Below are 26,440 nucleotides of genomic sequence, written 5' to 3' on the forward strand. Positions count from 1 at the left end.
GACTCTTGTTCCCAACATTTTTACAAGGTGAGTGGTACAGGTAGAGACTTTCTAACATGGGTGAATTCTTTCTGAAGATTTCTTTCTTTTTTTTTTCTTTTTTCTTTTTCAGAGTCATGCTCACTTTGTTGTTATATTTCAATAATCTGAATTTAGAGATAGACTTCTCTATCTGTATTAGTCAGTGTTCTCCAGCGAAAGAGAAGCAATAGGATGTGCACACATGTATGTGTATGTGTGCATATAGATACAGAGATTGCGTATAAGGAATTGGCTCACACAATAATGGAGACCGACCAGCCCCACTATCTGCTTTTCTCAAACCGGACACTCAGGAGGAGCCAGTGATGTAGTTCCAGTCTGAGTCCTAAGGCTTGAGAATCAGGAGAGATGATGTTTCAGTTCCAGCCTAAAGGCCAGCAGGCTGGAGACCCAGGAAGAGCCAGTGTTCCAGCTGGAATCTGGAAAAAAAAAAAAAGCAAAAACAAAAAACTCCCCCCTTCCTTGAGAGAGGGTGAGCCTTTTTGTTCTATTCAGGCCTTTACCTGATTGGATGAGGGCTGTCCGCATTAGGGAGAACAAGGTGCTTTACTAGGTCTACCAATTCAGATGTTAATTGCATCCAGAAACACTCTGACAGACACACCCGGAGCCATGTTTGATTATCTGGTCACCCCAGAGCCCACTCAAATTGACATATAAAATGAACTGTCACAACTACTATCCTAAATAGGATTTAAAGAATAGTTGAGAATCAGTTTGCTATGGATTTTTAATCTCCTCTGCTGTCTGTTCTTCTTGCCCAGAGAATTACCCTGGTTCTTGGTCTCTGAAGCTGTTCAGACTTTAAAGATTCCCTCTTTAAGAAGTAGACTGAGGGGTGAGGCTCGAATCTAGCATGGTAATTAAAAGGGGATAAGAGGTAAATGGAAAACCTTTAACCAATTTCAGTCTCTTATTATTTGATGACTTGATTACTTGCAGTCAAAGTCATTCAAGTACTGTCGTGTCTAGAGAGGGAGGTAGTCTCAATTCTGGAAAGCCCTAGAACACCCCTTCTCCTTTTCTTTCCTCCCACATTGCTGGCTGTAAAACACGGGGCAAATGCTACTCCCTTCACTTTCTGCTAAAAACCCTCAGACAAATTCAGTGGCAAACTTTTTTTGCTTCTTCATCCTGCCCCTTACCTCCGTCATGCTCCATCTGCCTGACATTGGCAACTTCATCACTGACCCTCTTTCCGCTTCCTCTTACACAAGCGTCTCAGAGCATATCAAAGCAACTACATGCTAAACTGTGTGTGGCAGAGTGTGACCGACTGGTGTGGGTCAGAAAAGGAAGGAAGGAGGAGGTGCATGTAGAAGCCGGGGCATGGGCTGGTGGAGGGTTCAGTGTAGGGCCCTGCTAAGTACTTACAGTGGCACCACACAGCATGCTGAGCAGAAAAAATGCGCGTGCGCAAATCCACCCACACACACACACACACCCACACCCACACCCACACACACACACACACAGTCCTCAAAAATGATCCCCATTTATAGATATAAAATCTGAAGGAACATCTGATGACTAGTAAATGGTGGGATCAGAACCCTGAAACAGGTCTGTGTGATTTCCAACCCCATTGTAATGTTCATTGTGCATTCTGAATTTGGTCACAGACAAAGGAAGCAGGGAGTGCATTCCAAAACATTATTTAAGTTGAACAAAATCACAGAATCTACTCTCAGGAAATTCTTTATTAGAAAATTATTCTTAGAATTAATTTTGAGGTAGTGAATTTATCAAAGTTGGGTTCGGTACTTTCATGAAAGTCTTATTGAAATTTATCTAAATTAAAATGTAAATCACTTCCCATCATTCACTTCCTTAATGCATCCCATTGGCATAGACCAAATATAAAACAAAGGTTAGACTCTCATAAAGCATCTTCTCCAAGATGCTCTTTTGATCTGGTTGCTTCCACCTATCTGAATTCATCTCCTACTGTCCCCTATCTTATGTAGAGGTAAATGTGACACCACTACAGTCACATTGGCCTTCTTTGTGTTCCTCAAATGGGTCACGCCCATCCCCCTCTCCTTGGATCTTCCCATGGCTGACTCGCTTCATTTGGGTTTCTGTTCAGAGGCAACTTCTTCAACCTCCTGTCGAGAAAGTGTACCCTGCCCTCCCTTCTCACCCTCTAACTCTCGCACTGCCTCCTTCTTCACAGAACATCATGGCTCTGGCTTGCTAATGCTCCAGTTATAAGAGACAGATGCACACTTTTGTTCTCTGAGCAGACAGAATTTTCCAAGGGTTCATTGATTCCCAGTGCTGTGTTCAGTTGTTCTTCTCTTTTGAGAATACATGCATGAAATGTGGGAAGAATAGTAGCCTTAGGGCTATACATGAGGGAAGCGGCAACAGACATCACCTCTGGATGACTACTTTCCCTTGTTAGTTTAAGGCTAAAAGTAATTGGGGAGATTAGTGACTCATCTGAAAGAGGGAGAGTACACATGATACCATCCTTCGGAAGGCCAATTTGGGCATCAAAACTTGAACAGAAGGTCCAAATTAATAGGTAAAATGGCTCCAGTGCCGGGAGTGCAAGGACTAGCCTTCCTTTTATTGAACTTCTCAAAACCTTTCTCACAAGTATCAAAAAGGCCCTGGGTCCTTTGAAGCTGTAACTTGAAGTCTCATAAAAGACACTGTCGTGTACAACTGACAACTTTTCCTAATGAAATAGAGAGCAGGCAGGACAGGTAGCTCCCTCAGGGTGTATACCCCGGTGAAAGAATCTATTTCGGGAGGGATTTTTGCAGCGTGCATTTTTAATATCACTCAGGCCAGCGTCTTAATCGGGCTTTACTGGTGGGGAGCGCTCACCGCGCAGCAGGGATTGTCACAGCGGGAATTTAATCTGAACGCTTGGCATAGGCCTAATCATACTTCACTTATTTTCCTTTCTGTGTCTGCTTAAGATAAATGAGTCCCCTCTTTTATCAACAATAGCTCAGGATTCATAAGCTCCCATATTTCACCCGGGACAGGGGATGTAGCAACTTGTACTTTATTATCCATCTCTCATTTTCTTCCCTTCAAACGATCGATAAATTCTCCACCGAGGTCTCTTTTTAAAGGTTGCTTACAGTTTCTGTTTCAGAACGATGTGCTGGCAGCAGTGTTCGTGCCTAAATCCTCCCCAAATCTGGGTGTGCATCTGGAGTCACTTGCGAGAGTTTTTGCAAGAATTTCCTTGGCAAAACTTCAGGTCACCCAAGATGCCCTCATTGCAGCGCCTCAGAATTGTGGGCACCAGTTCCCAATGACAGCCATGATTTGTTGTTGTCCAGAGAGCATCCCATTTCCTGTGCATCATAATACAGACCTTTTTTAAGTGGAAGGGACTTTAATGCCTGTGCTATCCAGCTACCCATGATGAGGTAGGAGGAAATGGGCTCAGACTGGCCAGGCTTGTCCAAGTTTGCATTAAGAACTAGCAGAAGAGTCAAGGCCAGCACCCAAGTGCTATCCTTTTATGATTCTGTGAGATGTGCTTACATTTCCTTGCAGACATTCCTGCAAGGTAACCTTTGCTGTCTAGAGGTATACAGAATTGTGTTGTTTTTATGAGGGTATAACCTAACCTTTCCTGCCTGATAGACGTGAATTGTCTGATTTAATCCTCAACGTAGAAGATATAATTATTGTGTCTATCAAAGTGTTTATATAAGGCAAATAGATAATCATGGGGGTTGATGTATAGCCCTGTACTGAAATGCTCTATGTATCTATGTCTATGTCTGTGTGTTTGTGTTACTGAGGAAAGGTTGTTTCTAAAGGATTTAGGAGGATCAGGGACGGTTTCCCAAAGAAACTAATAGGTACTCCCTAAAGGACAAGTACGAATGAAGCAATTTGAAAATAAAGAGGATTAGGCTTATTCCCTGTATGTGTGTGTGGGAAGAACCCTCCTCTTTGGCTGGTTAACTCACCCTCAGGAAAAGTATACAGCAAAGAATGTCCATCCATACATTACTACTAGAAACCAGGAAATAGAGATTGATTCAGATACCGTGGCCTTGGATCTATAAATCATTAAAAGCAACTTTATGAAATGTTATAAAACATAAGTGAAGAATCACAATTTCTGACCCAATGAGGCACCAAAGCAATTTGACAGCTATGTGTGTCTTATGCCCCTTCCCCTTTGTCTCTGTCTCCTCTCTCTTTTCTTCCCTCCTCCTCCTCATTCTTTCTTTCTCCCTCTTTCCTTTCTCTTCTCTGCCCCTCTCTTTCCCTCTCTCCCTCTCTTTCCCCCTTTCTCTCTTTCCCCCTCTGTTACACACACACACACACACACACACACACACACACACACACACTGTTGTAACCAATCTATGAACTTTTAGCTTTATGGTAACTTTGCAATACTAAGGAAAAGAAAGAAAAACTACAAGATAAATTGACACCAGTGGTAAAAGAAAAGGAATATCAGTGAAGTTGAGAATATGTAGCATCTGACACAAAGGATCAGAAGCTGTGACTTAGACACTGAGTGGTCATCTGGTCCTCTCTCTTGCTTTTGTGTTAATCATGCAGCACTGATATTTTTACTGCTCCCTGGAAAAGATCACCAGCTAGCACCACAGCCTAGCCCACAGTGTAATGGCCTTGACTACAGACACACGTCCAATGTGTAATTATCTCTGTCTTCCTCCTTGCTACTCCCCCCTCCCTCAGCTTGGTCCTTGATGACTGACACTTGCCATCTTGTCCCATCTTTAGCAGTTCCATACCAGGTACAGGCACATAGGATGGTTGCCTCTTGCTGACACTCTCTCTGACCTCCTACCTCTCCCCACCACCCCACACACACACACGTCTCAAAACCGCTACTCTTTGATGATTTGGGGAATTCAAGGCAAGTGAAACAAGTCTCTGAAACTGGATTCCTCTCTTCTGTGATTATTACATGTCTGTTACTACTTTAAAATTTTATACTATAAATTTATTTAAATTTTATACTGTAAGGTTCTCTCTTTTAAATATATGTTTCACTGATTTTGAAAAAAAATTAATGTTTATTTTTGAGAGAGAGAGAGACAGAGCATGAGGCAGGGAAGAGCAGAGAGAGAGAGAAAGAGAGAGAGAGAGGCACAGAATCCGAAGCAGGCTCCAGGCTCTGAACTGTCAGCACAGAGCCTGATGTGGGGCTCTAACCCACGAACTGTGAGATCATGATCTGAGCTGAAATCCAATGCATAACTGGCTGAGCCACCTGGGCGCCCCCAAACCTTACACTGAATGTTTCAATGACTTCTAATAAATTCACTGAGTTATGCAGCTATCACCACAATCTGATTTTGGAGAAGTCATGTCACCCCAATAAATTCATTGGTAACTCGTTCACTGCTAATCCCAGAGGACGGACCACTCACCTACTTTCTGCATCAGTTTGCCTCACTGGGTATCACATATAAACATAGTCATCCAAAACATGGTCTCTTGTGTCTGGCTTCTTTCACTTAACATGATGTTTTTGAGGGCATCCATGTCACAGCACATATCAGCATTTAATCCTTTCATTAATTGATTAAAAGCCTTTAATCCTTTTTATTGCTGAAGAGTATCGCATTACACAGCTAGAGAATATTTTTTTATCTCTCTCCAGTGTTCATTGATAGACATTGGAGTTTTTTCCACCTTTAGGTTGTTGTGAATTTTACGCCAATGAACATTTACATGCAGCTCTTTGTGTGAACATGTATTTTTACTTATCTTTGGCACAGAGCTAAGAGTGAAATTTCTGGATCATACGGTAATTCTAGCTTTAACTTTTTAACACTCATACCTTTTTCAAAAGTTTTGCCCCACGTTGTGTTCCCACTAGTGGTATGTGAGAGTGCCTGTGTAACTACATCCTTGCCATCTTGTATGTTACTCATGAGTGTTTCCTTTAGCCTAGGATCTCTTAGGAGGGGGCAGGACTCTGTCTTCATGCCTCCTTACTTGGCTTCTAGCACAGGGCTAGGCACCCACTAAGAGCTTAGCAGTGCTACATGGAGTGTGGTGATAAGGACTTTGGTTTTGGAGTTAGGGTGTGCCACGATGTCCGAGCAGTGGCTTCCTCAGCTGTGCGGTGGGCTAACAGTGCCTACTGCCAGCAAGCATCAGTGGAGATAATGACAATAAAGTGCTGTGTCCAATGCATATGGAGACAGTAGCTTTGATATTATGGTTTTATATTTGTATGGATGCATGCTTTCTGGACCATCTCTAGTTTAGCCTCTTTCTCATTTGCTCTTGTAGTCATGTATTGAGATGGAGTGCACTGGCCCATGGGGATTGAATAGGGAGTGACACACTATTCCTCATCTCAAGGAATTTTAAAGTCTGGCAAGGAAGGACATAGATGGAAATGGATCACGGCAGTGCCACGTAATAAATGCTCTAATAGAGATGCATGCAGGATACGAGGAGACCTCAGACAGGGACCCCAGACCCAGAAAAGACATCTAACAAGAACCAAGGGACTGCGGAGGGGGCAAGAAGGGTTAGAAAGAGCATCACCGCCCAAGGGAAGGACATACGCAAAAACTTGAAAACAGCAGGAGTTTGGAGGAATTGCTAGCATATTCTGTGCCAGAGTGAAGGGAGACTGGCAGGAGACTAGGCTGGAGAGGTGTGCAGGTGTGAGGTGAAGATGCTGTTAAATATTACATTAAGGAGTTTGCTCTCTACCTGTGCTGCTCTGTTCTGTCACATTGTACAGGCTGAGGAACTCCAAAGGAGATGGTTCAATAGGTGAACAGCAGAAGTGGCCATTTATACATAGATTAAAGGGAAACAAATTAGAGCAGTCTCCATATCTCTGACACTCTAATGCAGTATTTATCAACTTTTTTTAATTGCCTCCTCTCCCCCCAGAACATTTTTAGACCTATTTTTTCCTAAGTGTCCCCCCTCATGAAGTTTTAATACTTCAAATATACTGTATGTGTACTCTGTAACTGGGCATTATTTGTGCTTTATACATAAAAACCTAAGATTTTTCCTAATTCCCCCAGTCACCAAATTTCACCCGCTAGGGACTATATCACCCTTGTTGAGAGCACGTGTTCCGATATATTGGAATCTACTCACAGGATAAGCCTAGGTTTTAACATCTTGTAATCCCCACAGTACCCTTCAAAGTGCACCATTTGGAATGAAGAAATTCTGTCATTAAACAAATATTCACCAAGCCAAGCATTATTTTAAGAATCAAGGCACCTGGGTGGCTCAGTCAGTTGAGCGTCCGACTTCGGCTCAGGTCATGATCTCACAGTTTGTGGGTTCGAGCCCCACATCGGGCTCTGTGCTGACAGCTAGCTCAGAGCCTGGAGCCTTTTTCAGATTCTGTATCTCCCTCTCTCTCTGACCCTTTCATGCTCATGCTCGCTCGCTCTCTCTCTCTCTCTGTCTCTCTCTCTCAGAAATAAAAAAAAAAAAACATAAAAAAAAAAATTGAGGCGATAGGCGCACCTGGAGCTCAGTTGGTTAAGTATCCAACTATTGTTCTTAGCTCAGGTCATGATCTCAGTCGGTTAAGTGTCCAACTTTAGATTTGGGGATTTGGGCTAAGGTCATGATCTCATGGTTCTTGAGATGGAGCCCACATCAGGCTCTGCCCTGACAGCAGAAGCCAGCTTGGGATTCTCTGTCTCCCTCTCTCTGTGCCCCTCCCCTGCTCGTTTTCTCTCTCTCTCTCTCTTCTTCTCTCTCTCTCTCTGAAAAATAAAGAAACGTTTAAAAAAAAAAAAAAAGAATTGAGGCTACAGTGAACAAAACTCCCACCCCTCATGAAGCTTACATTCTAAAGCAATCTGTGTATAGATAGATAAAAATGGTTCATCCTTTAACAAAACTAAGTACTGCATGCCATTAAAATTGCCCAGCAAGAGATAGGCTTTCAAATTGATTATTAAAATAGGACTTGACAGTACTTCCAACTTGGAAATATGCTGAAGGAATTAAAACCTATTTGATGCTAATGCAGAAGGAAAATCAGAAGAGCAAGATATAGCACTTTCTTTAAATCAACATAATACTCATTCCCAGCCTCCCTCCCACAAAGGGCAGCAGAGCATTTCACATCTCAGGAATTTTTGGACATCCAGTGCTTTGCCAGCACCAGTGGGAAGGCCTCTGGGTACACCAGTCACTGTCTTTCATTGGCTGTGGCTGAGAGAACTGTGGTCCCAATCCTGTGGTCCTTTTAAGTCTCGGAAAGGGGTGTCTCTGCCATTCCTGTGGAAAGGAGACTTTGAGGAAGCTGAAACCCCACTGCCACTTCCCTCTGTGGTCCTATCCCCTCCTGGGGACCCTGGCGGGATAATGGTCTCTAGAATTCATGGCCTACACAAATCTCTTGTCCACCCCAGCCCCATTGGAAAACTTCTCCTCACCCCCCTCCTAACATAGTCCATTCAGTGAGAGTTACCTTTCACAAAAGATAAACCCCACTGCTTTCAGGCTGCCTATGCTCCTTTGCTCTCAAAATCTCTAAGCCTCATAATTACAAAGCCTAGGAACCTATTTGAAACGGCAATGAAAGTGACCAGGGGTCAGCGTGAGAGCTGGGAAGAAAGAAACAAATTAATATTGCAGTCCATTGTCCTGCCACTCTGAAATCTCTTTATTTATTCTGTACTCATTTTGTAGAAAACTGTTCATTTGAAACAACCAACCAGTCTCAACCACATAAAAAATAAAGAGCAAATGCTATCATTCTTGCTTGGACCAGCCCAAAGAGAGATTCTCTACATGCACCCACCTCTGCTCCCATCCCTACCCCCAAGCCTTCTCTCCCCCAAAAGACCTTACAGGGAGGCCATTCTAAATCAGATTGTGAGAATAATGAGATTTCCTCGTGTACGTGGAAAAAGCCCTGTGTGCCAGGCGTGCAGGTAGGCACTGGTTTACTGCACTGTATATAGGCCCTGCCCCCCTGGGATGAAAGTGGGATCCTGATTCTCACTTTTGTTTTGAGCGTGCTTTACAGACTTCAAAACTACTGACAGGACAGATGTGGCTCTATGGATCCCAGCTTTCTGGCTGCTAGAATTTTTATGCTCCCTTTAAGAATATTGAAGTTTTACCATTTGAACAGGGGCCAATAAAGGTCTGTTTCCTCCTAATTGCTTTGGAAATGACTGTGTATCTTCCATCTAAATGCCTCTTTTGCATCTTACAGGGAGGGAAATTTTGCTTTAAAACTGACCTGAAACTCCTATCTTAATAATACCAATAGCTTCTTATGTGGGCAGTTAAAGGTGAAATGGTTTTAAATAAGGCTGTTCTCAAGTTGTTTTGATGTGTATCCAATCCAGTCTGATTGTTCAGAGCCATAAAAAAGACTCTAATGTGGGACCATATGTAGTTGCCCACTCCAATTTGTATTATATTTAGGCAATAGAGGCCAATAATGAAAATGTATACTATTTGATAGACCTTTCCTACCAATACTTTTTAGGCAGACCTAGGGATTGGGAAGGAGACAGGAAAAATGAAGCAATGATTCACAAGAATAGAAAGAACTGTAACTGAATGAAATGGTAGAGATTTTGCAAGTTTATGTTAAGTTTCCTACCAAAAGAGGTGTTTAAGTAAATGTCAAATTACTGTTGCAAAGGAATCCATTGCCTGTTGGATTACATGAGCATTGCTCAAATGTTGATCATCTGGCTTCTTCACTATTCTCTGGCTATGTGCCACCTGTATTATAAACTATCTCTGAGGAAGGATAAAGATGGGCCTTCATTTTTTCTGACTCCCCATGGCTTGCAGCACATGATTATGTACACAGTAGTCTTTCCTGAAATAGCAGATGATTCATTTTGCTTCTGTTCCCTGGCATGGGAAACTGTTGGGTTATAATAAAGAACCTCTGGACCCCAGGAAGGTGGAATAGAGGTGTTTGACCATAAGAACAGATGGCATTATTCTTGCAGTTGGAGAGGGTCCTCTCTACCATCACTGAGAGCTCTCACCAAGTAAGTGACAATCAAAATGGCAAAATACAATTCAGCAGATACTTACATATATTACTTTTGCAAACAATAGGTTAGAATAATGAGTAAGAGCATATTGTCTGAATTGGAAAGACTTGGGTTCAAATTCATGATCCTGTTATTAACTAGCTGTACAACTGTGAGCAAGTTACTTACCAATATATTTTCTCAGTTGTAAAACAAGGAAAATAATGACTATATCATAGGATCATTGAGAAGATGGCATGAGATGGTATGTGTATAGTACTTAGTGTTATGCCCAGATCGCAAAAACCCCAAAGACCACCGAGGAGCCGATTCCGATGTAAGCACACGAGGGTCTTTATTCAAGCTCAAGCAGGGACTCCAACGCACCCGACGCAGCGGTGATGGTATGGTGCCCCGAACTCGTGGTCGGTCGCAGGGCTCTTTATTGCGGTTACAGTAGAATCCGGGGCGTTCCAGCTTGGCAGCCTCCTGATAGGTTGACTTTTGGTACAGGCTGACTTGTCAGTACCCAGTTGGTTCGGCTCACCTGGCCTGAACGCAGACTGACAACGGGACCGTCTTGGGACATAGGCACCTCTTTTAAACTGATTGGCTGTTGCTGTTGCTAGGGGAGTAACTAAGGGCAGGCTGAGGCTGCCTAAGTACTTCCTGCGGTTTTCCCTGGGACTGGGTTCGGGTCTAATTCACCTTCAAGATGGAGGCTTTTTCTAAAATGGAGTCAGTTAGATTTAGGTCTCACATTAGTATATGACGTAGATTATTGACAGATGTTGCTTTTTAAAATAAATCAGTGAGAACTTACTATTTCATAACAAGTTTTTCATTACAATTGCTATTTATAGAAAATGGCATACTACAGAGAAGCAAAAAGAAGAAATTAAAAAGCACTCATATCTTAGGATGTAAAGATTTTCAGTATCAATGTTTAATATTTATCGCTAGAATTTTTCCCCTATTAAATTTCTTCAGGAATTTTTTTTATGTGCACAAGCACATATAATTATATGTATGTATGTGTATAAATATGTATATATAGTTGTATAAAAATGGTATAAAATCCACATGTATTTCTTTATTGATTGGTTATTTCATTAATAATGGATTTTGCAGGGGCACCTGGGTAGCTTAGTTGGTTGAGCGACCAGGTTCATGAGTTCAAGCCCCACATCAGGCTCTGCAATGACAGTGCAGAGCCTGCTTGGATTCCTTCTCTCTCTCCCTTCTCTCTGTTCCCTCCCCCGCTGCATGCGCACTCCCTATTTGAGCGCGTGCAAGCTCGCTCTCTCAAAATAAATGAGTAAACTTTTAAAATTTTTAAATAAATAAAGTAAAATAATGGATTATGCACTTTGGCCAATACTCTTAAGTATTCCTCTTCAGGAGGTACATCTTATTCTATTATATCATATTCGGTTATCCTATTAACATGAAACTTTTAGTTTTTAAGTTTTAATTTTTTCTCATACCTGGCAAGGTGATGGGTAACTCAATAAATAGCTGAATAATTTGCATATTATTCAGCTAATAAAAAATATAGTTTTATTTCCTTATGATTAAATTCAAGAAGCAGCATAGTAGTTTTCAGTAACAATTAAGAAAAATGAAAGTATGAAAAGCACAGAGTATAGTAATAAGCACATAGTAAGTTGCCAATAAATGTTAAGGATAGTAGATTTATAGGAGGGGAGGGAGAGAGATTTTATTTGAAATAGGCTTGCTAATTACCCCAAATATAATCTATTAAGAGTGTTTAGCAGTTCTTATTTCAAACCAGTTTAGTCAGTTTATAGGTGTCAGGTTTAGTATGTGTTTCTATGAAAATGTCTGTTTCTCCAACTAACAAAAATCATCAAAATAAACCAAAGCAAGATAAGTGACATATACTTGGCAGGGGGGAGGGCAGAATGGTTGGGTATTAACTTTTTCTTTTTTTCCTTTGTTGTGGATTCTACCTGCTGCTAGTGTGACAGGAACATACCCTCTAGCCCATTTCCTCTCACACTGGGTTTGAATGCCCAGTCTGGGGCCCTTTTGGCAGAGCTGTCCCACAAGTACCGAAAATAGAAATATACAGATGGCACGCTATCCATGAAAGGACAATATTGACCTGAAAAATCTGTTCTCATTCACAGGCTGAAGTGCTGTTATGAAGGAGGGATGGGTAAAAGTGCCCATTTCCCACATGGTCATTCAATACGCCCCCTAGGTGATGTCTGTCTTGAATATATTGATGGATAAACCACATGGCAGTGCCAGGGAGAATAAATGGTAGACTCAAGAGAAACTTGAGGAATCTGAGAAAATGTAACACAGTGAAATAGGCTGGGTGAGAACTGGTGAACTGGAGAGTATATGGTCCCCTGTGTAGCCTAGGGTGGCAGCTTCTCCAGCCAGTGGTGGCCATGTGAGAAGGCAGGCTCAGATTTCCCAGGGCTTGCAGCTTTACAAGAAACTGAAAACCTGGAATTTTTATTCAAATCTTTCAGTTTTCAGATGTGTTTGGGAAAAAGTAGGAATAAATTTTTAAAAAGTGTGTGTGTGTGTCTGTGTGTGTGTGTGTGTTTATATATATGTGTGTGTACATACTGCTTTATTAAAATGGGTCTCCAGCTTGCTAACTGCAGGTCTTGAAACTTCTCTGCCTCCACAGTTGCTAAAGCCAGTTCTTTAAAATTAATGAGTGTGTGTGTGTATGTGTGTGTGCGCAAACACACACATACACACGCACACATTCTGTTAGTTCTGTTTCCCTGGAGAATACTGACTGATAAAGTTAGACACCTACAGTTATTTGGAAAAGAGGAAACATGGTGGAAAGACAAGGAAAGATGCCAGACTTTTTTGAATAAATCCTGTTTTATAGATTTGACTTTAGTGCTATCTAAACAGTTCACAAAACTATAACACAAAATTGAACCTTAAAACGGTCATGAAAAATTGAGAGGTGGTGGGGAAGGAAACAATTAAACCTGACTTGATAGCAAGTTGGTGGCATAACCTAACCCTACAGAATGGAATAATTTCAAGTGGTTTTCAAATCCAGTCATTTGACTGTACCTGCCTACTAGGATGTGCTCTAAAGCTTTCTTAAGACAAATTTTAAATTGTCTTGCTTACTCGTAATGTTAATATAGTAGTGGCTCTATGTATTGTGGGCTAAATCAAATGAGTAATCATTTTGGTATTATTCAGAACACAGATTTTGGTATGGAAGAAAGGTGATAACATTGTCAGAAGCATGAGATTAAATGGAAACATTCAAGTCCTAAATTTGAACCGAAGTTTAATGGGAATTCATGTGTTTAAAAAACACATAGAGAACTTATTTTCTAGCTCTGTTCACAGAAGCAAGGGTCGATCCACTAGCTGTGAGCACCCAAAGCTCTCAGTGTGTTGTCTCTAACTTCTACTTACCATGAAAAGCTGTCACAAGACTTCTTACTAGAAATGGTGTTTCCAGGTCTGGGACAGGATGTCCTGGGAAATAGCCCTAGATCATTTTGTCATTCCAGAAGCAAAAGGGCCATCAGAGTCCTGGGTCATCTTAAAAGGACTTAGAGGCCAACTTGAAAAGGTTCCCACTGAGCAAGGGTAGCACAGTTAGACCTTCAATAGCAATAAAAACTGCACTGGAATGAAACAAATTAAAATACCCATAATGATACTTAGAAAAAGACGAAAGAAACATTAATTGGTTATCTCTGGAGGCTTCTCAGTGACCAGTATTTTTTGGACCAATAAATAAAGCAGGAAAAATCAAGCCCCTCTCAGATTTTTGTAAACTAAAATTTAAGGTAACTGTTGATGAAATGTACTTTTTCTTGCTGGAATATCCCAGCTAATAAATTAAGAAATAATAGAATTATTTTATCACCAATTTGAAATCTCTAGTGAATTAATAGATCCTCTAGGCAAAGATCACCAGTAGCTGATGACATCACAGCAGAAGACATTGTATGCCTCCTGACAGAGCACATAGTAGACAGAAAAATGCCCTCCAGCTCAAAGATGTGATTGTCCCAATCTCCAAACCCCTGAATATGTCACATTGCATGGCAAAGGAGAATTAACATTATAGATAAAATTATGGTTGCTAAGCAGATGACTTTAAAATAAAGAGATTGTCCTGAATTATCCAGGTGTGCTCAACGAAATTACCAGGGTCTTTAAAAGTGGAAGAGGGAGGTGGAAGATTCATTGTCAGAGTGATTAGATATGAGGCAAATTCGTCTAGTCACTACAGACTTTGAAGATGAAAGAGGCCACGAGCCCAGGAATGTGGGCAGCGTCAAGTACCTAGAAACAGTCAAGAACTGGATTCTCCCTTAAAGCCTCCAGGGACGAGTGCAACAGGCCTGCTGGTACCTTGATTTTCACCCTTTGAGTCCTGGGTCAGACATATACACAATTGTGAGATCATATATCTGTGTTGTGTTAAGCCACTGAGTTCATGGTTATTTATGTTGGTAGCAGTAGAATACTAATATATTCTATTTCTTAGAACATGTTCTTCTATAAACCTGAACTTGAATCTTCTCAAGCCTCTTGATCTAACTACCAATACAGGTAATATAGGGGACGGAAGAACACAGTATATGAAATTATGGAAATGCTCAACAAAATGTAAACTCTAGGCAATGCTATTCCAAAATGATGGTTTGTTTATCAAATAAAGTATGGGTATGGATATGGATGTGAGTGAAACTGACTGACTTAGGAGACTTTTAGGAGATGACCTAGCATTTCATGTATCAACCAATTATAGCAGGCATCTTGATCCAAATAAGCAAATCTAAGGAGGGAAAATTAAAATGAATCAAATTTAAACATTGACACTGGGCATTAGATGAGATTAATGATTTTATTTATTTATTTTTTGGTGTGATGGTGGTAGTGATGGTATTATGGTTATATTTAGCCAAATGAGATGGGTGTGGTGGGTAAAGTAAATAATAATAGCCGTAAACGGATCATTGTTGAAGGCAAATGACTGGTACATGTGTACCATTTATACTTTCTATTTTTGTATATATTTTAATATTTCCATAATAAAATATTGGTGAAAGTGTTAGTAACTAATTTGACTTCTTAAATATTCTGGGAACAAAAAATACCGTGTCCAGAAACTGGATTTGACCATCAGACTGCCAGTTAACAATTTCTGCATAAAGTTTTGGAAACTGGACCTTTTACTTTAACCTGGGGAATTATCTTTTTCTCCTTTCCTACTCACCTCCTGGCTCCATTATTGCTGCAATTCCTAGCAAAAGGACTTCCTTCATCTGTGCTAGCGAATGACTAGGGGGCATTACAGATTGCATGGAACAGAATTTTCTCAGAATAAGTGAGCAAAGAGGGTAATATGCATAATTGCATTGAATAATACTTCCTAGTATTTTATTGGACCTCATCTCATTCCACTCTCTCAAAAAAAAAAAAAAAAAAAAAAAAAAACTTTTTTTNAACTTTGTTTCAGGTTTTGAAAGCCTCGTTTTTTTTGTTGTTTTTTTTTTAAATATTGGCTAATTGCATTTTCTATGTTATCTCTGTGCTTCTATTTCAGGATGGAATGGGGAACTTGAGAATCACAGACAAAGGTCTAAAACTAGAAGGAGACTCTGAATTCTTGCAACCTCTCTACGCCAAAGAAATCCAGTCCCGACCAGTAAGTTTCTGCTCAAGAAAAAGGAATGGTTGTTTTTCTGGAGTCTAAGTCTGGGGAAGTTTATCATCAGCCATCAGCAGAGCATAGAGGATTACAGGAGGGAATGGTAATGTAGGTAGTGAGATATACTCACATCTGAAGTCCTCAGCTTATGTAATCACTGCTGTGGTACCATAAACGATTATGATGACCTCTCTGAGCTTTTCTCTGTTCCTGCCAAGAAGAGGGTAATAACCTCTGTTAATGAACTTTTCTATAATTCTGCTGCAAATAAGCCAAGAAAATAAATGTGAATGTGCTCTAAGTACTATACAAATCCTGAAAATATTGCTATCATTTTTTAATTGCCAAGTGCTTTAAATGCTATCTTTGGAAATACATAACTAAAGAACTAGAATTTTGTTTTTCCTTAAGAATTTGGACAAGATAGCCAAGGTTGGTTAGAATCAATTCAATATATCAACAACTATGCTCTGAAATGGTTTTCATTACTCTAGATTCTACGCTCTTCCATGCTCTTTGCTTACCATGCATGCATTACCATTACCTAATTTAATCCGCAGATTGGTCCTCAGGGTTGGCAATTATTGTTCCCTCAATTTTACAGATTAAAGAATTGAGCCTTAGGGAGGTGCTGTGTTCAAAGCCACATACTTATGAAGTAGTAGAGCAAGGGCGTCAATGCAGGAAATCGAATTCCAAAACTTTTCAGTTAACCAGAGCCTCCTACTCAAGCTTTTTTTCTCATTCCTTTTGTCATGATAGAAGTGATCTCTAGACAGTTTGCTTTTATTAACCAGTACTTTCAGAATTAATTTTTGTTTTTGAGGTTTTTCTTCAGTCCTTGTTTCTTCTTCTTCTTTTTTTTTTTTTTTTTTTTGGGGGGGGGGTGGGATTTTNTGGTGGAATTTGCTGTCTGAAAAGGGTTGTTAATGCATTTGCTCTTCTGGGATTGCTTCATGTCCACCTGCGAGTGGAATAATGGGAAAGTTCCCCAAAGTGTTATTTGCATAGTGTGCATTGATGGGCATAATTAATGAAATTCAGTGACTTTATGCAGTGGGTACTTTTATCTGAATGCTGTCTAAACTACAGAATTCTATTAAACTGGATGCAACTACCTAAGTGCCAATAAGTTTACTTCCTTGTGTGCCTAGTAAAAGGGTGGGAGCCATGATGTTAAAATTATCAAAAAGAGTAAAGCAGATCAGCCACCCAATCATTGACTATAAGTTTAACTGGAACTCATAGCACACTGGGTTAGCACTAAGTATGAAGAGTACTATAAATGTATCTACCATCTTTGAAGAAATTAGATCCTAGAAAGAATCAGAGATAAGGTTATAATAAGGAGGGTTGAGTGATGATTCTGTGTTGAACTGAATGGACACAGTGAATTTTCAGCATCTAAGAAATCACTCTTAGAAGAATTGCTTCGATCTGTATTTATTTCTCCCAGCCTGGGAAGTTGGTTAGTTAAATTATCTTTTGAGTTATTAGTTGTACTTTAGATTAATCTTATCTGTATTAAACTTTTTTGAGTATTGTCGACACAATGTTCTATTAGTTTCAGGTGTACAACATAGTGATTTAACAAGTTTATACATTATCCCATGTTCACTACAAGTGTAACTACTGTCTGATACCATACAACATTATTATAATGTCACTGACAATATTGTTTATGCCGTGGCTTTCATTCCTGTGTTTTATTCATTCCGTAACTGGAAACCTATATCTCCCAATCTCTTTCACACATTTTGCCCATCCCAACTCACCTGCTTTCTGGCAAACAGAGTTTTTCTCTGTACTTATGGATCTTATTTGGGTTTTTTTTGTTGTTGTTAGTTTGTTTAATCATTTGTTTTTTTCAGGTATGTGAGTGAAATCATATGGTATTTGTCTTTCTCATCTGACTTAACGTCACTAAGCAGAATATCCTCTAAGTCCATCTATGTTGTTGCAAATGGCATGATCTCGTTCTTTTGATGGCTGCATAATATTTTATTATGTGTGTGTCTATTTGGACACACACACACATGCACCACATCTTCTCATTCTAGATTAAACTTTTTAACTCACTAGTTTTGACTTATAACTTCCTTCTCCTGGTGTCAAACCCTTTTTCTGTAAAGAGCCAGATAGTAAGTATTTTAGACTTCTATTTTTTTCTTTTTTACAACTCTTTAAAAATGTAAACAATGTTCTTAACTTGAGGGCTACCAAAAAATAGCCTGTAAGCTATAGCTTGCCAAGCCTTCTAACATATATTAGTGATATTTCTATAAATATATAAATGGTCTGGCTTAGCAACATGTGGTACGAGAGAGCAGAGTTTTTTAAAATTTTTTAATGTTTTATATTATTTTTTGAGAGACAGAGACGTAGCATGGGCAGGGAAGAGGCAGAGAGAAAGAGGGAGATACAGAATCCAAAGCAGGCTCCAAGCTCTGGGCTGTCATCACAGAGTCTGATGCGGGGCTCAAATTCACAAACTGAGAGATCATGACCTGAGCCAAATTTAGATGCTCAACCAACTGAGCCACCCAGGATCCTCAAGAGAGCAGATTTTAAGATGATGGGTAGAATAATTGATTTTTTACATGAAATATCCTGACATAAGTTTCCTTGATATAGAATTAGAATCATATGAAGGAATTGTGAAGTATGTTTCAGAAGACTTGGAAGGGGTACAGGTACATCTCTTAGACCCATGTGCAGGAATTGAACTTTTTGCAAACATGCAGCCAGCATATCTGGAAATCAATGGCCCTATGATCCCAACTCAAAGATACAATTTACTGAAAGCTTAAAAATTAATGATAATTTCAAAAGTCTTATTTTAATATTGAAAAATCAGTGAAATTCCATGCTTTCACGTCACCAGTTAAGGAGAATAAAGTGTCAGAATTGACTATCTTTCACTGTTCTTAAGAAAGTATTCTCCTGGGGCACCTGGGTGTCTCAGTGAGTTAAGCGTCCGACTTCAGCTCAGGTCACGATCTCACGGTTCGTGGGTTCGAGCCCTGCAGTAGGCTCTGTGCTAACAGCCAGCTCAGAGCCTGGAGCCTGTTTCAAATTCTGTGTTTGACCCTCCCCTGCTCACGCTGTCTCCCTCCCTCTCTCAGAAATAAATAAAACATTAAAAAAAAAAAAGAAAGTATTCTCCTTTCAAAATGTAAATAGTAGGTAAAACTCTTTAGCGTTTATGTTTCTGACAACAGAATAAAGAGCTTCTCACTGAAGAAAAGAAAGACCTACTGATATGCATGTGTAATAAAATCTGTCCGTGAATACATGAGCTCTTGCTGAAACAGTGCCCACATCCATCCACTCTTCTCCCTCACACGCTACCTGCCGTTTCCGACCACCATCCTGTCCTCCCTCACCTACACCTTCACAAATAGCTGCCGCTCTGTGCTGCCCCTCTCTCTCAGCCTCACATCTACATTGTAGCCAAAATGGGCTTTTCAAAATGTCAAGTCTCTCCACCTCTTTGCAAAGGATTCTCCAACAAGTTGCCATTGCCCCTGGAATAAACTCCTGATTCCTCACGAAGGCCTAGAAAATTCTCTCCTACATGTTTTTCACAGAAGGCTCCTTCTGGCCATCCTAGTCACAGTTCACATGTTGCCATTTTAGAAAGAACTTCCTAGTTTAGTATAATGTCATATGTAAAACATCACCCTGTTTCTGTGTGTGTGTGTGTGTGTGTGTGTGTGTGTGTGTGTGTGTGTTTACCCCCTTATAACTGTCACCATTTGACATTCTTGCTTAAGAATGTAAACTTGGAAGAGCAGGAGATCGTGCAGATTTTCCCTTCTATATTCCCTAACCCTGTTGCTACTACCAGCACATAACATATGCTCAGTAGATATTTGTAATATTGAATAATAAATCATTAAAAATAATCACTTAAATCTATCTTGCGGAGGAAGTACTCTTAACAGTTTTGCATACTGAGGTGCCTGGGTGACTTAATTAGTTAAGTGCCTGACTTCAGTTCAGGTCATGATCTCACAGTTTCTGGGTTCAAGCCCCCCATCGGGCTCCTCACCGAAGGTGCAGAGCCTGCTTGGGATTCCCTCTCTCTCCCGCTCTCTCTGCACTCTGCCCCACCCCCCCTCATTTGTGCTTTCTGTCTCTCTCAAAAATAAGTGAATAAACATTTACTTTAAAAACATCAGTTTAGGGTACATTTTTAGGCATTTCCTACAAGTATATTTTTAATTAAAACCATACTTTGCATATTCTTTTGTACCCTTTTTCCCTCCAAATATATCAACACTAAATTAAATAATTTTTAATAGTTTAAGAGTTTTTTGAGGCATAATTGATATAGAATAAACCACACCTATTTAAATTGTGTATGTTGAAGTGTTTTTACATGTACACATGAAGCCATCACCACAATGAAGATAATGAATATATCATCACTAAGAGTTTCTCCCATACCCCTTTCTAGTCCCTCAACCAACCACTAATATGCTTTCTGTCCCGCACATTACTTTCCATTTCTTAGAACTTCACCTAAATGGAATCATACAATTTGTGTAACTGAATGATTTTAAGGATACATCCTCCACATAACTTTATCAAGATCTTTCAACCATTTATTTAATATCCAACTTAAGGAAGTGTGTGTGTGTGTGTGTGTGTGTGTGTGTGTGTGTGTGTGTGTGTGTGCTGCTTGCAATTGCTTTGTCTTGGTTTGGCTGGAGAGAGATAATGGAAGTGGCTCAGGGCATAGACCCTGAATATTTCCCTTTTGGATGACATCAGAGCACTGAGAAGGGACTAGAGAATGATACACCAAGCATGGCAGCCAAGGTAAAATTGGTATCTCTTTGGATTTTCACAAAAAGTAAAAACCGATATGCTGGATCCACAAGGCAGAAGAACAATATCAGAAGCTGGTGACTTAATCTATGGGGCTCCCTTTCTTTCAAGCACAGGGGTAATTGCTGGCTGAACAGAATTGGGATGCTGGTAGCAAAGAATGTGGGGTTGGACATGCAACCAATAGACTTTGCCATACTTGCCAAGTCATACATAACTTTGCAGGGTACCCACATGGACCCCATGTGTAGCAACTTCTCTTCTCCATTCTGGCAATTTTCAGCTTATTGGTTTTTTTCTGATGCACTTGACCATTGCTGTGACCACCTATGGGAAGCTCTTTTCAGAAATATCTACAGTATCATTTCCCTGTACATCACAGCTACCTTTATTTCTGCTTCCCATTGAAAAGAGATCAGTGCCCTGTTGAACAGGATTACTCAACCCCTCTAAGTGAGGATAACTAATGAAGCAATACTTCATTCTGGTTTTGTGTTTCATTGATCTGAAAGGAATTGGGATTGGTTAAGCAATCCACATAATGTTCAATATTGTATTTGATTTCATTATTGAAGGTTGCAACCTTTTGAAATCACTAAAATTGATTAGTGTGATAACAATCACTTTGGAAGATAAATTAATGAGAAAATGTTCATCCCTACAAAAACTTCCATCTGGGACTTAAAGGAAAGTCCCAGGACATGCTAGCATTAGCCACATGGATGCACAGCTTCTGTAAGTATCATGCCACTCAGAAAATAGATTGAAAAGGACACACACTAAATTAACGATTCTACCATGACATCCAAAGACCAGCCTGTCTCTAGAAATACTACTTGAATGCGTTAGCACAGAATTTTGTAAAGTTAAGGGATATCATGCCAAAAAAAATCTGTGTTTAAATCCCCATTTCAGCATGATAGTCCTCTTTTTTTTTTTTATTTTATTTAAATCCATGTTAGTTTACCTATAGTATAATTATGATTTCAGGAGTAGAATCTACTGATTCATCACTTAAACATCACACCCAGTGCTCATGTCAACAAGTGCCTTCCTTAGTACCCATCCCTCATTTAGCCCATGCCCCCCACCTCCCTCCTCTCTAGCAACCCTTAGTTTGTTCTCTGTATTTAAGAGTCTCTTATGGTTTGCCTTTCTCTCTGCTTTTATCTTATCTTTTCCTTCCCTTCCCCTATGTTCATCTGTATCTTAAATTCCAGATAGGAGTGAAATCATATGGCATTTGTCTTTTTCTGCCCTGCTTGTTTTGCTTAGCATAATATATTCTAGTTCCATCCACATAGTTGGAAATGGCAGGAGTTCATTCTTTTTGATAACCAAGTACTATTCCATTATGTATGTATACACCATATCTTCTTTATCCATTCATAATTCAGTGGACATTTGGGCTCTTTCCTTACTTTGGCTGTTGTCTATAGTGCTGCTGTATGCTAATAGTGCTGGCTACGGGGGGGGGGGGGGGCCCCTTNCTCCAGAATGGCTAAACCAAGTTTGCATTTCCACGAACAGTGTAAAAGTGTTCACCTTTCTCCACATGCTCACCAACATTTATTGTCGCCCGAGTTGTTAATTTTAGCCATCCTGACTGGTGTGAGGTAGTATCTCATTGTGGTTTTGATTTGTATTTCCCTAATAATGAGTGACGTTGAGTATCTTTTCATGTCTCTCTTAGCCATCTGGATGTCTTTGGAAATGTGTATGTTCATATCTTTGGCTCATTCCTTCATTGGATTATTTGTTTTTGGGGGGTGTTGAGTTTAGTAGGCCTCTTTTTAATTGGTAAATGCAGCTGCAAGATTTTGGCGAGCACTACTAGTAGATAGTTTGAATGAATGAATACTAAGGAAACCTTTAACCACAAAGAATCAATTTGGACAGAAGTGCAGATCCCTACTTTGCAGAGACTGCTCATCTTACTTTGCGTAATGATGCAACTACATGGTACTTTTACATAACTTCACATGAAGTGACCAGGGAAGGGAAATGAGCTACTATGATAGCTACTATTATAAGTATGTTGTGCCAGGCCTACAGCAATGGGAAGATTGCAAGTGAATTTATTTCTATACTCACTTAAAACTGTACTTGGGGTGGGTATAGGGGTCCCAGCCCATTACTATATGGAATTTAGAAGTTTAGGAGAGGAGAGGTAGAAAAAGAAGTTGGAGGAAGGGTAAAAAAACTTAATTTACTTGAAGAGAATAAACTGGAAAATTATTGTATAAGACTTGAAATTTATATGTCTTTTAAATTTCCTCATCCTATAAAAACTCACATATTTTTAAGATGTCCTCACCTACTAAAACTTGTGTGTGGAATTATGATAACAGAACTAATTGAGGTTCTTAAAAGTTGCCTGTACTAAGAGACAGTATCACACTGTGGCTAACCCATGTTCTATGTTGTTGAACTTGGATGGTAGCAAGTGCTACCATTTGACAGATGAGTGATCTTTGAGAACTTTCCTAATTTGGCGAATTCTTGTTTTCTTGCGTGTAAAATTGGTATTAATGCCTACATTGTGGTGGTTGCAAGTAAGATAATGCTTGTAAAGTGCTTAATACAGAACTTGACATGAAATGAGTTTTGAGAAATGGTAACTCCTGCTCTCACCCCCTTCTGATGAGGATGGTGACAATGTGATGACCATGACAATGACAGTAATTTTCACTATCGGCATCATCATGTGGCCCACATATCACCTGATGTTTTCACCTGCTCTGAACCAGATGGTCTTTCCTCCTCTTCTCGAATGTCATCTGAATGACAAACTCATTGCCCTCCAAGGAAATCCATTTCCTATTAAATAGCTTTTAATTTTATTTTTTTTCATTCAGTGAATTATACTTTTCCAGTGTTCATTTGTTTCTCATCTTCTACTTACATTTTTTTTATTACTCATAGAGTGTTTATATTTTCTTTGTCCAATCTTTCTGGAAAAAATACTTTTATAGCACATATCAATTACCTTAAAAATGTTTATACACTTTGGTCCAGTAATGACATTTCCACTCATTTTATGATCTATAAAGAGCCCAATGTAATATTCAAATATTAAAACACACACACACCAGTGCCATACAAAAACCAGGCTAAATGTTGGTTCATATGAAGGTCTGAATCCCACATATAAAATGGACTTTGACAGGCAGAGGACAGATACCATATGTTTTCACTCATATGTGGAACAGGAGAAACTTAACAGAGGACCACAGGGAAGGGTAAGGGGGAAAAATTGTTAAGGAGAAGGAGGGAGGCAAACCATAAGAGACTCTTAAATACTGAGAACGAAGTGAGGGTTGATGGTGGGGGGAAAGGGGAAGGGGGGTGATGGGTATGAAGGAGGGCACTTCTGGGGATGAGCACTGGGTGTTATATGGAAACCAACTTGACAATAAACTATGAAAGAAAATAAATAAATAGTAAATGTTTAAAAAATTGAAAAAATAAAATGGACTTTCAGGGTATCCAACTTTGTCAATATGCATGAAAGTTGAGAAAATACTGCATTCGCCTTGAATGTCTGAGCTGGTCATTGTCACTGTGGACTTTTAGATTTTAATCTGCCATCTCTTTGTTTTATGGAAAGATGAGTTTTTTAAATTCCATTCTGATTTTAGTATGATGTGAATTAAGAGTTATTCCACCAGCTGGAGTTCCCAAGATCTATCTAGGCTGGAAGGTGAAAGCCCCTGTGAAGTCAGACCATCACTGCGTTTAATGGATGGGGTCCCAAAGGCTCAGAAAGGAGGTAGGATGCACCCAAGTTCTACCACGCCAAAGTCAGAATAAAAATCCAGACTTACAGTCTTCTTCTGTATCAACACACTGTTTTTATGGTAAATTATTTTCTCATGATGCTGTTCAGTACAAAAAGTTGAGTGAAGTGTGACCATTTTCCTCTCACGGGGAATAACTTCCTAGAAGGTAAGTTAAGTTCCTGAGGGAATTTAAAAGCTCTAAAAGAAAGAAAGAAAGGGAAGGAAGAGGAGGGAAGAAAGAAAGAAACTGGAAACAACAGTGGATAATGAATAAGCCAGGCTTAATTATGGCTGATCTAATCACTGGATGATTCTCTATTTCAGAAATCTACTATGAGGGTTAAATGAAGTAACTTCAGTGACCCGCTTTGTGAACTCTTAAGTGAGCTGTTAGTATGAAAACTTATGACAGAAGTTGCACGCTGAATCCAGTCCACAGATCTAGTTTACTTGCCTCACACAGTATTTTTTTCTCTTAATATGAATTTTCTAGTATTTAAATATTTGAAGACTTCACATTTTTTTAAAAAATCTACATTTTATGATTCTTATTTAAAAAAAACACACAAAATCTGGCAGAGTGATTTGATATTTCTATGGGCTGAAGCTGAGTAGAAGTTGCCTTCTTCAGATGGGCATTTATTCTGTGGCTTCCCGCATCTTCCACCAGGCGCTATTGTCTCATACCCAAACTGCTTAAGTCATTTATTTATATGATAGGTCTCTGAAGCCCCTTGAGGGTGCAGCCCCTGGTGTATGGAATAGAGAATGTATGAACCTTGCCATGCAGAGTTCAGAAATTAGGTTGGCTTCTTAAGATCCTTAGTCATTCATGACTCACTGTTGCTTCCTTTTTTTGGTTTGCTTCTCTTTTGCACTCCAGTTTTTCCTAGCAGTCTGGCTCCTGTCGGTTTTGAAATCATATGCAAGCATAGCAGCAAGGGAGAGCAGCATCAGAGTTTCTGGAAGCTTAGGCTCTGGCCTGCGGCAGCCACTCACCCCTTCCCTGAGTCTCCTAGAGCACGCCTTCTTTCTGTCCCTATTCTCTGACTGCTACAGAGCATTACCGGGGAGGAGGCAGATTGGGAAAAGAAAGTTGAAAACTTGGATTTAGCATTCTCTACATGGGGTAAATAAAGGGGGGTGGGGGGAGGCAGCGTGTGGGATGGCAGACAAGTACAAGCTTTGTCTGAAGAGGCTCCATTACAATTTAGTTGCGATGAGAAGAGCCGTGTCTCTGGTTAGTTGAGAAACCAAATGAAGGCTGTCTTGGCTTCTCCTCAGCAAGCAAAACAGCTTCAACTCCCAGCTGAACATATTGCACATAAAACGGTATTTTCCATGCCACTTGCATGGAACATGAGCATCTTGCTGTCTTTAATTAAGAAGTTAACTGGACCATGAAGTATTGCCCGAGTAAATAAAAGTGATTTGTACTAAGTCAGAGGGGGTGCATAAGGCATCTTTGAATTTCTTTGTCACACATAAATTATGGAGATTATTAAAAGATGGAAGGGTCATCTATAAGCCCATCTGCACTGGGAAGCTGATTGCTGTTCCTGAAATGTATCCCTCCTTTTGTGTGTTGTAATTTGTTGTGGACAATAGTGTGAACCAGCTGCTTACTCAGTTTTTTTAAAGCAGACAAACAGTCTTGAATAGATCGACGCTTAATACTATGGTTGGTTTGTTTGTTTATCCTGGGAAGCAGAGATAGATACTTGGAGGCTTTTGGATGCTATAGAATTAAAATGGGCTGATAAGGCTCATGTTCTTCCTTTAATTTGGGAGCAATTGACTGTGTGTACTTTTCAAATGAAGGTCATGCTGGAAATACAAGAGGTATTGAGGGCTTTGGTCAGATTTCCCTTGGAACTGTAATGACCAGTTTTAGTAGAAGTAGTTCCAAACTTCACATGAGTCTAAGAACATCTGATTGTATGATATGAGGGCCGTTGGTCAGGGAGGCTGCCCCAAATTCTTTCTTACTGCCTGTTGTGATGCCCACAGGTCCACCATGCAAATCTCATTTATTCAGCAACTCAGAAATGTATTCACGCCAACGCCCTACTGCAAATAGTCCTTCTCCGCACGTGCATGCAAACTTCCACAAGGAT

General features: G+C 39.9%; 1 protein-coding gene across 1 annotated transcript in view; it reads left to right on the forward strand.

The window, feature by feature from the left end:
• The window catches only part of SGCD (sarcoglycan delta), a 375,126-nt gene that overhangs the window by 154,741 nt on the left and 193,945 nt on the right, over positions 1-26,440 (forward strand). The window contains exon 3 of the mRNA XM_077780729.1: positions 15,601-15,702. Within this exon, the coding sequence (XP_077636855.1) occupies positions 15,601-15,702 (102 nt within the window). The remainder of the gene's footprint in view (positions 1-15,600; positions 15,703-26,440) is intronic.

The sequence above is a fragment of the Crocuta crocuta genome, unplaced genomic scaffold (genome assembly GCF_008692635.1).
Source record: "Crocuta crocuta isolate KB4526 unplaced genomic scaffold, BGI_CrCroc_1.0 scaffold343, whole genome shotgun sequence".
Taxonomy (NCBI): Eukaryota; Metazoa; Chordata; class Mammalia; order Carnivora; family Hyaenidae; genus Crocuta; species Crocuta crocuta.